The 18,397-nt window shown below is 48.2% G+C and overlaps 1 protein-coding gene across 1 annotated transcript in view; it reads right to left on the bottom strand.

The window, feature by feature from the left end:
* Positions 1-1,535: 1,535 nt before the first annotated feature.
* Positions 1,536-18,397, bottom strand: part of FRMPD1 (FERM and PDZ domain containing 1) — an 82,788-nt gene continuing 65,926 nt past the window's right edge. Inside the window, exons 8-16 of the mRNA XM_055578564.1 lie at positions 15,734-15,859; positions 14,506-14,625; positions 13,956-14,092; positions 12,816-12,942; positions 12,570-12,665; positions 10,664-10,846; positions 9,687-9,834; positions 6,747-7,553; positions 1,536-4,041 (exon numbers count right to left, since the gene is read on the bottom strand). Coding sequence (XP_055434539.1) covers positions 1,658-4,041; positions 6,747-7,553; positions 9,687-9,834; positions 10,664-10,846; positions 12,570-12,665; positions 12,816-12,942; positions 13,956-14,092; positions 14,506-14,625; positions 15,734-15,859 — 4,128 coding nt within the window. The 3' untranslated portion in view covers positions 1,536-1,657. The remainder of the gene's footprint in view (positions 4,042-6,746; positions 7,554-9,686; positions 9,835-10,663; positions 10,847-12,569; positions 12,666-12,815; positions 12,943-13,955; positions 14,093-14,505; positions 14,626-15,733; positions 15,860-18,397) is intronic.

Below are 18,397 nucleotides of genomic sequence, written 5' to 3'. Positions count from 1 at the left end.
ACTGATTAACTGGTTACTAGTTAACAAGTAACTGATAACAGGTGATGGGAAGATTCTCCTCCCTTCTCCCCCAATACTGCTTTCCTTCTGATTGGCAAGAGCTTGGGTATCTCACTTAACACCCCCACCTTTGCTCTGCTTTTGCTGGGTGAAGGAGAGGAATTAGGGAGCCTCAGAGGAGAGGGCACACTGAGCTCACAACTAATCAGGAGCCCCACAGGGGGTTGAATAAACTCTGATAGCCCAAAGTCAGTGTCTAAATTATCTTTGGCCTGGACAGAGAAGTCGGGGGGAAAGGCATCCCAAGGGTATCTAGAAATCAGTTTTCCTGGAAACAAAATGCAGGAAAGGATTTCAGATGGGGAGAAGCATCCATAAACTTTGGGGATGATTACTAACTTTTATTGACCGTTTACTAGTTTCTACCACGCAAAGTAGGCACTACTAATATCTCCGATATTCAGAATAGAAAACCAAAGCGCTGAGAAGTTAGGTAGCCATCTCGAATCAAGGTCCCACCAAGATTAATAGGGATTAACTGGCTCAACTGGAATTAGTGAGAAAGGTACGGGATATATTTCTTTTGCTGTAATATTAGTCTTTAAAAGGCAAATCTAGATTCAGGAATTTAATATTTGCCTTTTTAGCTATTTAAAATGGATAGAAGTGACCTAAGTGAAGTGAAAGTCGCTCAGTCGTGTCTGACTCTTTGCAGCCCTATGGACCATACAGTCCATGGAATTCTCCAGGCCATAATGCAGTAGATAGCCTTTTCCTTCTCCAGGCGATCTTCCCAACCCAGGGATCAAATCCAGGTCTCCTGCATTGCAGGCAGATTGTTTACCAGCTGCGCCACAAGGGAAGCCCAAGAATACTGGAGTGGGTAGCCTGTCCCTTTTCCAGCAGATCTTCCTGATCTAGACATTGCAGGCTGATTCTTTACCAACTGAGCTATCCGGGAAGCCCTAAATCGGATAGAGGGTACAGTCAATTTCGGGTCAAGCACAGAGCACTCCCGGCTGTGGGGGCCATGTAACCAAAGTGCTTACTGCCACCTAGTGGCAACCTATGCTCATTGCAGTGAGGCCACCAAGAATACCAAGCCTCCAGGTAGAGATGCTGCCAACCCTAACTTGTGAAGGTAGAATCTATCAGATATCACAGGTATTCACTCCTATTTGCAGAGGTTACTGCCAAATAAGTGTGCTGTGAGAGGTTAAAATGATTTTTTAGCAACTCCACCTTCCTCCCCTATCCCTGCCTTCTTGGGACAGAATGTGACTTCTTGCTTCCACACTCGCAGAGTATACTCCTCCTAGGGTACACACATTACTGATGGCAATCTGCTTATCTGTACCCACCCAGAGGGGCTGTGAGCATCCTGGCCAGGGGCAGGGACTTGTCTTACTCATCTTTATGAATAAGATCCTAGTACACGCCCTGACTAGAGGAGGTATCCAGTGAATGTTTGTTGAATGAATAAGAGTGAATGCTTTTGACCCAAACTTGTCATCACTTTGTAGAATTCAGGCAAAGATTAAGCAGTAGTTTATTTGAATACTTTAAATAGTAAACATTTGAGAGGGGTGGGTAGAAGAATGGTAGACACCACTCGGGGAAGTCAGGGCAGAGCAGGGGGCCGGGGCGACTGGCCTGCTCACAGGGCAGTGGAGGCCCGGAACTTCTGGGTCAAACAGAACACGGAGGCCGTGAGGGCCGTGCACTGACGGGCTAAGAGTTTCACACTCAGGTCATGGTAGCCTCTCTCACAGGTCAGCTTAGCGGCCTCCACAAACTGGTGGTAGGTGTACACCACATCCCTCAGGTTCCCCGCTGCTTCCCTGTGGCGGGTGGAGCAGCGGCTGCAGTCTGTGAACTGGAAGCACAGGCTGGCCAGCTGGACCAGGTGCTGGAAGGTGTCCCGCACAGCACTCTGCATCTCCTCCGGGGTCTGGTCCATTCTGATCACATGCTGACAGCTCGACAGGAGCTTTTGGGAGCCCATGCAGAGGCGGCTCCGGCTTTCAGAAAAGTGCCAGGTGCACTTCTCGGGGGGGTGTTTATTCCCATTCCCCCAGGAAGCTTCTAAAATGTCCTGTAATTCCAGCAAGCTCTCCATGAGTTGGATGAAGCCCTCAGGGATGCTGGCAGGGGCAGCTTTCAGCTGTCTTAGAGCCCTGGAGCAGTACTCCGGCCAGATGTGGCTGTTCCTCGATGGGAGCTCAGCGCTGCAGCTGTGAGCCCGGGCAGGCCTCCAGGGCAGAGCCAGCCGGCTTCCTGCAGAGGGCGGTGAGGTGAGGGGGGCTGTAGGACATGCTTCCAAGTCTCTGTCTTCCTCCTCTGTCTCTGGCTGCAGGCCAGGGAAGCACGTGGCATAGGAGAACTGGCAGCTGCACTGCTCCATGCCCATCCTGGGGGCCACGGTCTCATTCACACCTGCAAACCCCAAAGACGGGGCTGTCCTGAGACTGTCAGAACCTTTAGGATAGCTCTCTGGGGCAAAGCACAGAAGAGACTTCTCAGCAGGAAGGCAGATGCTAGGCCTTTTGCCTTCGCTTTCTGGCACCGAAAAACGGTTTGAACCTTCTAAGTGGGGCTGCTCTTGGGGACACAGTAGTGGTTCCGGCAGGGCAGGCCCTGGATTCAAAGAGACGTGCTGGGGAATGTCCCTAGGGGTGGTGTCTTCCCCTGTCACATGATTAGATGGCTCTGCCTTGACCTCCTCTAGAGAGAAGGCTGATGAAATGGTCTGGTCCCTAAGCAAGAAATCTGAATTAAAATCCAACTCTGCCGATAGTTTTTGTTCTTGGGCCTGGCAGGCTTGACCTGGGATTTCTCTGCTTTGTCCTTGGGGTTCTGTAGGGGAACTTGGTGGGGTCTGCTCAATCCCTGTAACAGGAGTCTCCAAGAAGAGGGAGGCTACCATGCCACCAGCTGGAGCACTGACACCAGTAGTCTGTGGAAGAACATCCAACCCATCAACCTTGGGGTCACCTGGATCCTTCCCAGACTCATCATGAAATAAGCTGGTGTCATTTTTGTTTGTAACTTCTCTACCATGTTCCAGAGATAGTTGTCCTTGTTGCTCCTCCTTTGCAGGGAAAGAAGCCATCGTCTCTTCCGAATTTATTCCACAGTCATCACTTTTAGGTCTGTCTTGAGAAGACAACAAAGGCTCTGTGTCCTGGGGGGCAGTTTCTGGCATAGGATTTATAAACAGAGATCCCAATCCTGTTTCCAACTGAACTCCTCCCAGCTCCAGTGTGTCTCCTTGAGCAATAGTATGTGGCCCTGGGCTGACGGTCAGGCAGACTCTGTCTGGGTTCACATCAGCACTGGAGAGGGACGAGGTGCTGTTCCCAAGCTCCATGGTGAGTTCTTGGGGGGCACTGCCATTCAAGTCTTGAAATGGAGATAAGGCCTGGGGAGGCCCTGCCTGAGCAGTATCTGGGCCAGATGAGCCTGGGTTGAGACCGTGAGGGGTGTTTGCGGGGGAACTGGCGACACTGGAGGTCAGAGGGGCAATCCCAGAATTCTCTTTATGGTTAGGGTCAATCCGGAGGCGAATGGCAGAAATAGATGACACTCGAGAGTCGATGACAGATTTGGTTTCCATGGTCTCTGGCTCCATCTCCATGGCCCGAGAGGCTGGGTTTTTGCTCTTGGTCTCCCTCAAGGGAGTCAGCAGCCCCAGGGCCTTGGTCTCCAGGACGCCAGGCTCACCCTGCACGTCTTGCAGCGAGGACACGGTTGGGGAGGGCGCACCGAGGGCCAGGTAGGGCTCCCGGTTGTAGTAGCACACGTCGTCCACGCTCTCCAGGGAAGCTGATGCCACCAGGGGGAAGGAGACCTGACAGGTGTGGTCGGTCTGCAAGAAAGACCTTCTTTTCCTCAGGGTCTTGCCATACTTCTTCACCCCTCCCCTTCTGTTTGGCTCTCTTCCATCTGGCCCAGGATTCAGGCTGACCTCAGGGCTGCAGGGGCTGGCCTCACTCTGTGATCCCGTGGCACTGGTTTCTACAGCAGAAGCAGCTCTGACCCCTGAGAAACAAGAAAGGAAAAAGAAGATGAAAAGCAGAATAACAAAGAGACGTGTAGACCTCGGGCTCAGGATGCAGGATGGCCTGGGTTTGAATCCTGCCTGGGCCGTGTAACCTGGGGCATGTTAAACCTTGAGCTCCTCAGTTTCCTCTTCTGAAAGATGGGGATGGGCACTGTGGTAGATGTGTTTTTATTCTGGGTTGCCCAACATCCATTGCCTTGTCTTTTGGTCAACTTCCTTTCAGGAGATGACATCTCTCCAACAATTATAGGCTGCTGAAACTATTAATGAAAGAGCCCTATCCATGTCAGCCAAGTGGTCAGAGGTATGAGCTAGAAAGTCAGTCACAAAATTTCCTAAAATTTCAAACTCAAACATATTGATAGAAAAACAAAAAAACCAGTACAACCCATTCTTTGCAGCCATGGAATCCTAATAGTACAATGAGGAATCCTGCTGCCTAGCCTCCTGGTCTGGTATCTCTGCCTATGTCAGAATCAGGGCTTCACCTCTGCTGGCAATTCTCTAAGCTATCTGACATCCTTCCAACACTATCTCACTTTCTCTCGTTAACCCAAGTCAGGCAGTACCAGTACACTGCCATGCTGGGTAGATGACTTAGTACATATCAGGCTCCTAGCACAAGCCTGTGCCTAGTGGGTGGTCACTAAAGGAAGCCTGTGCCATTACCGTTACGATCATCACCACAGGGTGAGCGTTCTGAAGGAGCTTTCTTTTGACAAAAAGTGACTGCAACTCTCAGTCTCGGGCATGAGCGATCTTGTGCATACCGAGAAGGATCATTCTGAAAGGAGAAACACTTCTATGAAGAAGTCCTGGGAATCAGCCAAAAGGAATTAGGATCACAGGCTAATGCCTGAGAATCAGAGGCCTCTTATACTCGGACCGTTTTTTTCCAACCTGGCTAAACCTTATTAAAAGCCTCATCAAATCCTATGCTGCTCCTCACACCTCCTAAAGCAGAATCTTTGAGGCTGGGTCTAGGAATTTATAGTTTTTGACTCAGGCCCCTTGGGTGATTTTGATGCCCAGACACCTTTTGAAGTTGCTGCTCTGCTCTAGGCCCCTTCAGCCACTGGCCAAGGGTGTTTCTGAAGCTTAAAAAAGGGAGAGGCTCTCACAGTGAGTCAGCGGCCCAAGCAGACCCCGGGCCCATGAGTCTCAGGTCTGGGCTGCCTCCCCAGCACCTCACTGGCTCTCCATGAAAGAGGAAGTGTCCAATGCGGATCTTATCTCCCTGACTGGACTCCCACAAAGGAAGGCCTTGAGTGATGGTCTGTTTCACCTCCATCATGTCTCCAGCACAATGGCTGGCCTAGCGGGACAAGACTGGAGGCATGGATGGCAGCTGACTGTGTTCTCTGGGGAGCAGTGTGCAACCCGGCCGTGGGTTTCTGCTAATCAGTTCATGAAATCAGGGTAGGTGGTGGAAAGGGCATTCATTCATCCATCTAGCAGCAACTGCCAGGAACTCTGTAGCAGGACACAGAGGTGAGTGTCAAATGCACTGTTCCCACATCACAGAAGCTTTCGCTTTAGTGAAGGAGAGAAATATCCATACAAAAAATCACACAAATAAATATGCAGCTACAGGCAGGAAGCACCCAGGGTGTGTGATGGGGGTGGGGAGACCTCATCCTGGCAGTCTGGTTAATATCCCCAGAGGAAGTGAATTTCCAGGTGGGGCCTGAGAGATAGAAGGGCAGCAGCAGCCAAAGATGAGGGTAAGGAGTGTTTCAGGTAGACGGAGCGGCATGTGCAAAGGCTGGAGGCAGGAGAGAACCGGGCACCTTTAAAAATGCCAAGGAGGTCTGTGTGGCAGGAATGCAGGGAGAGGGCTCAGGGGGAAGGAGAGAGACACACTGAGGCCATGTCACAGAGGGCCTCGAGAAACCTCACAGGGGCTGCTAAGGAGTTGGCCTTTCTCCCACAAGCAATGGGAACCCACTGGAGGACAGGGAGCAACAGGAAAGGGCTGGGCACAGAAGAGGGCTCACAGCTTCCCCCGCTCCTAGTAGGTCACTCTTAATGTCTGGGTGCCATTTTCCAATTTTTTTTTCCTTCAGAGTGCAGTGAGAGAGAGGGAGAGAGAGTGTATGTGTGAGTGTGAGTATGAGTGTGTGTGTGTATGTAAATGTTCTTCAAGGACCTCAGGTCAGCTTAGGAAGTCATTCTATGAGTAAAGACACCCCACACTCTTTGTGGAGGAAAGAATGAGGAATCTGATCTTCCCACCTATGTCTGAGTCCCTTAAGGACCACCAGTGGCCTGCCAGTTAGGTTCTTTTTGTTTTAAGGCCTCATTTAAAGCTTCCAGGTCAACAATAGCACAGCTGCTTCCCTCTACTGGGCGCTCATATCAAACCTTTTCTTTCTCTGTGAATTTTGTCCATCTCACAAGGCCTGGCCCATTTGCTGCCTCTTCTGGGAAGCCTTCCCTGATTCCCACTGTAGAATTAATGCCACCCATCTCTGCCTGTCCACAGTTCTCTGAACCTCCCCTGTAGCCCTTACTTGAAGTTGGGATGCCTACAACATGGTCCACTGAGCCCAGGGAGCCCACCTCAAAAGAGAATGAGCACCCATGCTTCACCCAAATGTTTTCCCCTCAGGCTTGCATACTGCCCTCCCTGGGGACTGAGGAGCTGCGTGCACGATCCACAGACCTGCCGGGGAGGGCTCACCTGAGAGGGCCTCTGGGGGTGTGAGCTTGTCAGCTGCATCATAGTATTCCTCGTCGGAACTGCCATCCTCCAAGGCTAGTGGCAGGCCTGGGGCCAGGGCTTGCAGCAAGGAGCTGGACGGGGTCTCAGACCCTCCCCGTGGGCTCAGGGCTGCCGTGCCCACACCCTGCCTGGTAGCCGTGCTATCAGAGCTGTCGCTCAGGTGGCTGGCGGGGGAGACATTGGCACACAGGCTGTAGTAGTCAATCTGGCTGCCCTCGTACAGCCTGGGGTCCAGCCTGAGCGCATTCAGTTCTGGCCCCCAACTGAAGGCCTCAGGAGCAGGACTCGCAGAAAACTCTGTCTTCTGGCTCTGAGGGTTGGCTCTCTGGGCCAGGTCCAGGAGACAGAGGAAGCCACCAGTTTCAACCCTGCTTCTCTCCTCCTGGCTGTCTGAATCAAGACTCTCCGGGAAGCCAGGCAAGCCCAGGTGGAAGAAGCCGGACCTGCTGGAAGAGCAGGCATCCAGGTCATCCTCCTCCAGAGCGTCCATGGACTCACTGGAGCCGCTGGTCCTGCAGCCTCGGCTCTCGGTGTTGGCCGAGTCAGATGCCTCCGATTCGGCACTGTCTGTTGTGCTGCTGGCCCCACAAGTGCTTGGGCCTTTCCCAGCCACTGCAGGCGTGGAGCTGTCCCCAGGGGGCTGCTCTTCTTCTGTAAGTGGTCTGCAGGGGCCCAGCTTCGGCAGGCATCTGTCAGAGAAGGGCTCCGGCACGCAGTCCACTTCGGATGACTCCTCGGAGTCACTGCAGGCCCTGGACTCGTAGCCTGACACAAGAGTTATGTGACACGATTAGGGCACTGGCAGATGCTCACGTGTCCACCCGCCCCCACTTTGCCTGCCCTCTTATTTTGCAGATGAGAGAACAGAGGTCCAGCAGGGTGACAGACCTGGACCATGCTACACTGACTGACACGGGATCCACAGGACTCCAAATTTCCACATTCTCCACACAACTGTCAAGTCTCCTTCCCCACATCTATAAGCCACCTAAAGAAGACAGGATTACCTCCACCTCCAAGGAGATCTATCTGTTTATGGAAACAGCCGGGTATTTAGGTGGTTTGCTACACCTCTCCTAAAAATCTCAGCTCTGTCCTGACTGGGTATCAAAATCAGACAGGGAATCATATTTAAAAAACAAGAATAACATATCCTTGGACCTCATCCTGATGTATTGAGTCTAATAGCTAGGTAGTGGAGCCTGAGAATCTGTATTTTTACTAACTTTATGGGGGTCCTGAGGCTGCTAGGCTGGCATCATTCTGAAGCCTGGCCTAGCGACCCACTGGTGCTACAGAGCTTTTAGAAAAGTGAAAAGTGACCCACTGCTGGTACTTGGAAGGATTCATGGTGAGAGGGTTGGGGGGCATTGAGCCAGGTCTCAAATTGCTCATGCACCATAAACCTCCAGGTGCAATCTGTTTTCAACTTCTCTCTGGGGACTTCCCTAGTGGTCCAGTGGTTAGTGCTCCATGCTTCCACTGCAGGGGGGAAGGGTTTGACCCTTAGTCAGGGAACTAAGATACTGTATGCCATACACCACAGCCAAAAAAAAAAAATCCCAAACAAACAAACAAACCCACTTCTCTCTGATAACATCACATTGTATTTAAACCTCTGATGGTTTCTCTTGCCTACAGGGAAGAACCTAAGCTCTCCTACTGAGGCTGGGGGCTCTCACAGGGTGACCCTCAGCAGCTTGGTCACCCTCTCACAGTGCAGGTCCCACCCTTCCTCAGCAGCCTGGTCGCTCACTGCAGCCTTCCCCAGGCTCTAGCTACTACAGAGAGCTTTTCAGCCTTCATGCCTCCATTGTGTCCCTCTGCTTCAAAGGATCACTCTTCCCCTCTTTGCCTGGGTAACTTCATCATGTTCGTCATAACCTATTACAAACAGGCTGAAGTAGGCCTCCTGTGACCACCCCACCAGGCCTCCACAACAGCATGGCTCCATGGGGTGCCGTCTCAGAGGCATCATCCCTTGTTAATAAGCTGTGTTAAAGACAGAGGGAACAAGTACAGGAAACGCTTCACTTCTGAATTCTTAGTTTCCTATCAGCCAATCTCTGAGATTACTTATGCTTGTCTTATCCACATGGAGGAAATGCCATACAATGGTGTGCTACTGAGCACCTTTCCCCACCTCCACGTCCAGTGACAGCATGTCAGGGGCTTGAAATTTTATCTTTGATAGTAAAACAAGATGTCACTTATTTGTTTAGAAAGTATAGCTGACACGGTGGGAGTGTTTCTGCCATTGCCGATGTTTAGGCAATTGCTTCAAATCAGGGTTCTGTTTCATTTTGTTTCTTCCCCTGCAGAGACAGTTGTTAAACATTTAACAGCAAACCGCTGGGGAAAATGCTGCATCAATAGTGCGGAAGCAAAAGCCTGGTGGAAACTGGGAAAATGTTCACCTAATCTGGCCTCCCCTACTTCATTCCTTATGTTGTATGATTTTTAGCTTCTATCTCCATGTACCCTGTTCTTATAAACATGTAAGGCAGAGAATTTTTATTATAATTCAAGAGAAGCAAAAGAGGCATGAGATGAGAAGCTAGGTCAGCTATACTTTCTAAACAAATAAGTGACATCTTGTTTTACTGTCAAAGATAAAATACTGTGGATCTTGGAGATGATTTTAGGTAATACTACAGGGAATCAGAGACCTTCCACAGCCTTGCTTGGCTTTATGGGACTCTCAGGTACAAAAAATCCTCTCTATTTAGGATTTTGGAAAGATCAGCTGTTAACCAAGAAATGAATGGCGAAACAGCTCTCATCCCCTTGAGTGGAAGCCTCCGCTCTACTCAATGCACCATCCTCTTTTAGGCTGCCTTGACCTACAAGGCAGCGAAGTGGGCCTGTCCTTCCCGGGTCCAAGCCTCAGCACCTCACCTTCTTCAGCAGACACCCGGTGCACCTGCTGTTTGTTTCCAGGCCAGAGGAAAATGGAGGTCACTGGGTCGACAAACAGCCTGTAGTACCCAGCAATCAGGCAGGCTAGGTCTTTTGCACTGTTGGATTCCAGCAGCAAAGTCAGAACCTTTGAAGGTAAAGAGGCTCTTAAGCGTATAAAGGGCTAAGGCTGGCAACAAGGGATACAACGTCTGAAGGCTGGCAGCAAGCGATAGAAAGGGCAATCAGGCCATGTGGGGCCCATGAGAGATTTCAGGTAAATCCAGCCACGGTCCATAGACAGGCCCTCTGGTGTCCTGACAATATACCTGTCCTCACCTACAAGATTTGAAATGAGTATGCACACACACAGCCACACAAGCACTCACACATGCGGTGGGTTCCTCCCAACCAGTCTCCACAGTGACTATCCTTCTATCCCAACCACCCCACACTGCTCATTCATGCTATGGGACCTCTTCAAGACCTGACCTAGAGAAGAAAAAGGAGCAGGATCGAGTAGAGAAGGAAAGAGAGGGGGATAAGAAGAATGAAGTACCAGTCCCGTGCATGTTGGGATTAAGTCAAAGGAAGCAGGATAAATGTAGGACCTTCCAGGGAGGTACAGGAAGTAGCCTATACCACTGATCTATTTTAATTGCTGTCACCCAAAATCTTGGGCAGCCATTCTGGTCTAATGTATGTGATAATACCCTCTGGTGCTCCCATCTAGGTTGCTGAACCTGTCAGGAAAGTACACGGTCAAGCACAGTTTATAGGAAAAAAACGTTTTAGGACTTGCCCGGGAAAATGTACCCTGTTCATTACTTTCCCTTTGATGAGACAGGATGGACAATTCCATCTTTTAAGAAAATGTTGGACATGAGACTCTGTTAATATCCAAACTCACATAAACTACACTCAAGTAATTTAGCCCCAGATTCCAGAAGCTGGATTAAAAATTTCTTCCCCTTTACCTTGACATCCTGAAGATACACTTTGACCATGCTCACTTTCTCAGACTCTTCTGTCAGCTCTACACGGCTGATGTTGGCAAACTCTGCCAACGTGGACATGATGTTGAGTTTGCTATTGATAATTTGGCTAATGCCATACTTGGCTCCAACCAGAAGGGCAATGTAGGATTCTCTGTCCTGTAACTGCAGAGGGCAGGAAGGGGAATTAGTTTCCATTCACAAGCTAGGGAAAATACATTATACACGTAGGACATGATACCTCTTTCTGCAAACCCCCACTCCTCTAGATGACCAAGTTAGGTGACAGCCTAACCTGGGCCCCATCTACAGATAAACTCAATATTAATTTATCTCCCATAATACTCTTCACAATAGAGGATCAAACCACGGGACTTTTACCTGTTCCATAAACACAACCATATACTTGCACACCTATATGCCTAAATTCACATTGTGCCCTCCACTTGGGATCCCTTATTATCACTACCTATCGAAAACCCACCCTTTTTTAGAACCTTCCATTAAAACCTACTGCCCATTGAAAACGCCACCTGATTTGCTCCTCAAACCAGAACAGTCCTTTTCTATGTTGATTCCACACCATGTCCTCTGTCCTTCTCAGACAGCATGGGACTGTCTAGGACTAGGATTTCTAGGACTTCTAAGCTCAGACTTCTTACTGTTATTATTTGTATTTGAGTTGCATATTCCATTAAGGTCCCTGACAACAGAGTCTGTGTATGTCTATGTCTGTACCTCCAGTGACCAGCAAGCACCCTGAGCCAGTTCAATGTAGTTGGTTTCTTCTCCTACTCCCAGGTCTTTCCTTAGACATGAAAGGTAAAGCGGAGTTGGAGATAGGAACCGGACAGCTGGCAGAGGGCAGGATTAGCCCTAGAGAAAAGTGGGTAGTTTTTCTTGTACCTTCAAGTTTCCTTTCTGTGATCTAGTGTCTTCTCCATCATTTAGTCCACTACTTGTACAAAGACTCGGCCAATTTTTCTCTTCCCCAAACAATCAGATACTCTTCCTTTCTTTCAAAACATCAATTCTCTTTTTCCATCTACACTGTTAGGTCAGCAGCCTAATTAAATTAACCCATCACTGTAAATGACTAAGAAGCACACTAAATCCACTGAAAGGAGCTTTGCTATTATTATTTTTTTTAATCTCTAATTGGTAAATTGTCTGGCTTTGTGCTTGAGAGTTCTGGGGCTGACTGGTGGGGGCAGAATTCCCTTAAGCCACATCCCACATCACTGACTGCAGCAGAGCACAGAGCTCCAGGCCTAGGCTCCAAAAAGCAGACCAAGGGAGGAATGGATAACACAGCAGAGGACTCTTCTTGTTTTCCCTTCTCAGGTCCACTCCTCACTTCTTCCCTTCTGAATAATCAGGGCCCCAGCCTCCAGTCTAACATTCTTATCTTTTCTTCATGATTTCCCTTTTTTCCCTCTTCACCTTCATATATCCAAAGCTCCAGGGTAAACTGATCACAGTGTCATGCCCTCAGAATGCCTTTCCTCTGAAATCTGGCCAAATGCAATCTTCTTGCCTTTCCTTAATGCCTTCTCCTTCCCCATTCAACCTGAAGCTGGCAGTGGTGGTCTCTGTCTTTGACTTTTCATTAATGGTCCTTTGCCTCTCATGGCTTTGCTCTGCCCTGTTTGGGGCCTCGTTGCATCATTTGAGGATGGGAACCGTGTCTCATTCAGCTCTGCCTCCCCCAGCATCTGTCAGAGGGCTGGTGTCAAGCAATGGCATGATAGATGCTCCCTGACATCATAATGTTCACTTTCCCAAACAAATTCTAGCCCATGACAGTCCTCAGGAATTTTAGACTAAAAGATACATTGATGTTCAGAGGCTCTCTTGCATCCCTTATAAGAAGTTCTTTAATACATACCATTAAAGTAGCATTAAAGATTTTCCCACCGTACGTCTTGAGTTCCCCAAGGATCTGTAGGTAATTTAAACGTAGCTGGGCAGCAGAAATAAGTTGCTTAAATAAGGGTGAAAAAAAAAGAAAACAAGAAAAGACTGTTGAAGTCAGAGCTATTCACTTGTCTAAAATGCAGGCAATGTTGAAAATTCTCCCCCTGAGGTTTCACAACAGTCAGCGTGTGGTTGGCAGGGGCTGTGGCTAAATTACCTTCTGTCTGGGTTCCAGCAAGTTCTGGTTCCTCTTCATGTGGAAACTGATGGCTTTCTTGATGTCTTTTCCTTTCATGTTTCGTAATAAAGTTGGAGATATAAAGTTCTCGATTCCCCAATCCTTCCTGCCATGAGACATTGGAGACAAGGAGGCTCATGTCTACAGCGAACTTGACTCTAATGAAGAACGTAATTATATTTGATTCAGTAGTTATTGCTCCAAGAATACTGTAATTATGAGCTTCTTTCTCGGCAGAAGATATCTGGCTGGTCTTGTGGAGTATATGTAAATATATATATACATGAATACTGTATATGTGTGATATCTATCTACCTATTTATTTATACAAACACACACACAGTCCACAAAAATGAGCCATTCTGGAATTAAACCCCATGATCATTCAAGGAGCCCATTATTCCTTACACATGTTCAGCACAGTCTCATAGGGCAACACACAGAACACATGAATCCCTGAGGCCATGCTTGAGGATGATGCCAGCCTAATCCCCCACCACCCCACCCAACAAACTAGTTAAAAATACAGATTCTTAGGTCCCACTCTCTAGAGATTTAACCTAGGATATCAGGGGGAAGGCCATGGATTTTTTAAAAAAATTTAAATATAATTCATCAGCAGGCAAGACAGAGCTGAGATTTGGTGAGGAGATGAGTAAATCTGGGTGATACCATCCAGAGCAAAGTGACATTTTAAGCTAAGAATCTGGAGAGATGTCAGAGCCTCAGGACTTGAAACTGCTCTAATAGAAATGTAATACAACAGGATTTTGTTCACCACAAATGAATTTCCAGGGAATTCCTGCTCTCAGAAGAGCTTGATGCTGAAGTTGTCAGGATTTCCTGAGATATCCTCCCAGGAACTGGGAATTTACGAAGGGATCCTGTGTCATTCCATCTGGAGTTGGCGTGGGCCCCAGAGGGAGCATCCGGGTTCTGACCTGGGGGAAGCCAGGCTGTGTTGGAAAGGGTGCAGAGGGAAATGAAGGGAAGACAATGGACAGATGGGGCGGTGGGTGAGTGTCAGTGTGGATTCTGGCCATCCTGGCCCAGCGCCAGCCAAGTGATAAATGCAACACAGCTGCCGTTGGCGGGACATCGAAGTCCCCTGCCACTCACTCTATGTACTTCAAAGAGATCTTCTGCGGCTGCGCACATGCGTAGATCCGCTCCTGGATGTGCAGGGCTGCCAGGCGGAGCGCCGAGCTGCACTTCATTTCAACCGCAAAGCGCTCCTGGAGCACATCGCTGCAGCTCTAGGAGAGATGAGATCAGAGACACTGGGAAAGAAGAACACATGGATTGGGTTCCTAGTGCTCTTGGGTGAAAGGCAACTTGGAGACCTAGCTCTGCCAATTCTTGCCTGTGTGACCTTGGTTGCCCCTTTTGGCAATAAAAACTTAACTCTAAAGATCCTAAATGGTGTTAGAAAATGTAAATCTACATGGAGGACTAAGCTTTAAGTTCATTAATATATTGCAAATCGCCTAACATAGCAACTTAGTGACATAAAATGGAATTCTAAGGGATAATCAGGCCTACTCTCCCTCAGACCAAGATAATCCCTACCAGTGAGTTGCTTAATTGCCTCGAGCTCGTGTTGAAAATAACCCAATGTGCCATCTTTGAGAAAAACCACTGTTATTTTAGGAAGGGCAGACCAGGTCACCTGCAGATAGAGGTATTCAAAGGCCACGGGGTCTTCTTTCAGGAGGTCCAGGGGGTCCCTGGGGACAAAACAAACCCTGAAGAGGCAGCGGTAGTCATGTGACTCCTCCCTTTCCACTACCTGCAATGCATAAGAGAGACACAGTTCATCTTCTGTTTTTGTTCTCAGTTATTCCACAAACGACTTAAATAAAAAAAGACAATGAAAGGCAGTCCCTAGAGATTTCAGTTTTGGTTCTTCCCAAGGCAGCACAGACCTGTGCCCTTGATTGACTTTCCCATGGGTATAAGATGTAAAAAGCTCAAAAGAATAGTTTCCCACTCATCCCATCAACCTGTTCCCTTTTCCAGAAGAAATCTCTGCATCTGGTTTCTTATATACCCTTCCAGAGACTGTCTATGGGTATTTATGCTCCTATAAATGTACATTCCTTTATTTCCCACAAATAGTAGTATACAATACATTATGTGGGTATATATAATATATATGCCCTGTACCTTACTTTTTTTTCACTTCGGCTATTTCAGTGGTTTAATTTGATCTCTTTTTCCAATGCTAATGGAACAGAAGTGACTTTTTTCAAAGTTTGTAAGCAGCAATGTTAGGAAATGAGTGACCACGGCAGGAATTCGTCTGCAATGAGGAACACTCAGAGTGGTTTCCATGAGCTCATGCCTTGTTCATGCTGCTCCTCTTCTTAAAAAAGCCCCTTTTCCTTTTCCAATTACTGAAATCCTACCCATCTTTATAGTAGTACACACTCAGTAAGAATTTATGGAACTGACCTGTGTTTGGCTGTTGAAAGCTGGTATAACAAATCACTGCATGGCTTAAAGACTGAGAGATACAGATGGACAGTGTTAGCCCTGTCCTACTCAGGACAAGCTTCACAGAAAGGGCTGAGATCCAGCAACAGATGCTTCCCTGACATCTCAAAGGTGGGAGGTTCAGAGGAAGGTCATCAGAGCTGGGAGCAAAAGATGGGGTCTAGTGGTTGCGTTACCTTGAGTAAATTACCTCACCTATCTAAGCCTCTTTCTCCTTGTCTGCAAAACGGAGGCCTGCCTAACTTTGTTTGCAAACCAGGCTGAGTGAGCTCTGTGTTGTCGGGGCACAAGGAAGCACATCAAGCCTGCAGATACGCTGCACCCTGTACCCAGAGGCTGTGGCCGAGGCAGGCAGCTCACCCTGCCCAGATCTCCCCACTGGGAGCAGAGGCAGGAGGTACCTGCTGGATGAGCTCCTCCTCATGCAGCAGGTGCAGCCGGGAGACGTTGTACTGCTCCTCCAGGACCAGAGCAAAGTACTCTGTGCTTCGGATCGACAGCTTCTCCTTCACCGTGAGGATGATGTCCTGCGGGCACAGAGGCACAAGGGTCACCAAGGAGCGGGCCGGTCCTCATGTTCAGGCACAGAATGGGGAGGACTCCCCTGACCTCCCCTCTGCTCCTCCGTGCTGCCAGGGAGAGAAAGGCCCGTGCTGGCTGGGTCCACTGCCAATACAGAAGGCTAATCTTGATGGGCCACATGTGGGACTTTTCATCACCCCTTCAGGGCCCTGTGCCCGCTGCTCCCTTCCCCTCAGGGCTCCAGTGCCCCCTGCATGGCCGCCCTCTCTGGCTTTACTTGGGAGGCTGAAGCTATCCCTTGAGGCCTTACGCCCCTCTTCAACGTCTCCAGATCCATCCTATCTCTGGAGTCCGCACTGTCAATTGGTTACCAGACATAATCCCAGCACCAGCCCTCTCTGCCACTGACGGAAATCAATCTGATGCCTCTGAACCTGTTTCTTCTTGTGAAATAGAGGATAACGATGCCCACTTAGAGGGGCTGATGGGGTGAGTCTAGCATCTAGCAGGTAAATACTGGGCCACCAGAACGGCCATGCCACACTCCCCTCGTTCACTACAGGGCCCCCTTGGCATCACAAGGTCTTTGCTGCCTCGGGGCATTCAAAGTGCTGTTTCCTCTGCCTGGCACACTCTTCCTGCACTCTTCCCAAGGCTACCTCTGGTCTCTGTATCTAAATGCGACTGTCCCTGTTATTCTGTCCCAGGGTCCTTCATCACTATGAGATCTTCTTCGATGACAGCACTGTTCTCCAGTAATAGACAGTACAGTGAAGTGAGTGGGCTCCAGACCTAGACTTCTATGCTGAATGGCAACATGGTCAGCTCCAGTGCAGGGTTCAGGGACAACAGACCAAGTTGGAAGAACTGATTTTGATGAGTTTCGGATATCTCAGTGTTCTCACCTGAAAAGTGAGACACTTGTCACCTTACAAGGTTACTGGGGGCATTAAGTGAGATAGCAAATAAGGAAGTGCCCAGGGAATGCCAGACATGGAATGACACTGAACAAATCTGTTCCTCCCTCCTATTCCTCCTCTGGGCTTGAACTTCCCAGGGCCAGACAGGCTTTCTCCAGCTTCTCTTCAGTCACGCTGAAGTAAGAATGGAATAGGGCATTTGGGGCAGCCCTAGGAACTGCCATTAAGGTATGACCTAAATCAAATCCCTTACGATTATACAGTGGAAGTGACAGATTCAAGGGATTAGATCTGATAGACAGAGTGCCTGAAGAACTATAGATGGAGGTTCATGATGTTGTACAGAAGGTGGTAGCCAAAACCATCCACAAGAAAAAGAAATGCAAACAAGACAAAATGGCTATCTGAGGAGGCCTTCCAAATAGCTGAGAAAAGAAGAGAAGTGAAAGGCAAAGGAGAAAAGGAAAGATATACCCAACTGAAGGCAGAGTTCCAAAGAATAGCAAGGAGAGATATAAAAAAGAAAGTCTTCCTAAGTGATCAATGCAAAGAAACAGAGTAAAACAATAAAATGGGAAAGACTAGAGAAATTTTCAAGAAAATTAGAGATACCAAGAGAATATTTCATGCAAATATGTGCACAATAAAGGACAGAAATGGTATGGATCTAACAGAAGCAGAAGGTATTAAGAGGTGGCAACAATACACAGAAGAACTATACAAAAAGGATCTTAATGACCCAGATAACCACGATGGTGTGATCACTCACCTAGAGCCAGACTTCTTGGAGTGTGAAGTCAAGTGGCCGTAGGAAGCATCAGTACAAACAAAGCTAGCGGAGGTGATGGACTTCCAGCTGAGCTACTTCAAATACTAAAAGATGATTCTGTTAAAGTATGCACTCAAAATGCGAGCAAATATGGAAACCTCAGCAGTAGCCATAGGACTGGAAAAGATCAGTTTTCATTCCAATCCCAAAGAAAGGCAATGCCAAAGAATGTTCAAACTACCACACAACTGCACTCATCTCATATGCTACAAAAGTAACGCTCAAAATTCTCCAAGCCATGTTTCAACAGTACATGAACCGTGAACTTCCAGTTCAAGCTGGATTTAGAAAAAGCAAAGGAACCAGAGATCGAATTGCCAATACCCGCTGGATCACCAAAACAGCAAGAGAATTCCAGAAAAACATCTACTTCTGTTTCATTGACTACACTAAAGCCTTTGACTGTGTGGATCTCAACAAACTGTGGAAAATTCTTCAAGAAATGGAAATACCACACCACCTTACCTGACTCCTGTGAAACCTGTATGCAGGTCAAGAAACAACAGTTAGAACTGCACATGGAACAATGGACTGGTTCAAAATTGGGAAAGAAATATGACAAGGCTGTATGCTGTCACCTTGCTTATTTAACTTATAAGCAGAGTACATCATGAGAAATGCCGGGCTGGACGAAACATAAGCTAGAATCAAGATTGCTGGGAGAAATATCAACAACCTCAGATATGCAGATGACACCACCCTTATGGCATAAACTTGAAGAGGAACTAAAGAGCCTCTTGGTGAAAGTGAAAGAGGAAAGTGAAAAAGCTCACTTAAAACTCACCATTCAAAAA

Source organism: Bubalus kerabau, chromosome 4, assembly GCF_029407905.1.
Source record: "Bubalus kerabau isolate K-KA32 ecotype Philippines breed swamp buffalo chromosome 4, PCC_UOA_SB_1v2, whole genome shotgun sequence".
Classification (NCBI taxonomy): Eukaryota; Metazoa; Chordata; class Mammalia; order Artiodactyla; family Bovidae; genus Bubalus; species Bubalus kerabau.
The sequence above is the reverse complement of the archived record's forward strand: the minus strand, read 5'-3'. Positions and strand labels throughout refer to the sequence as shown.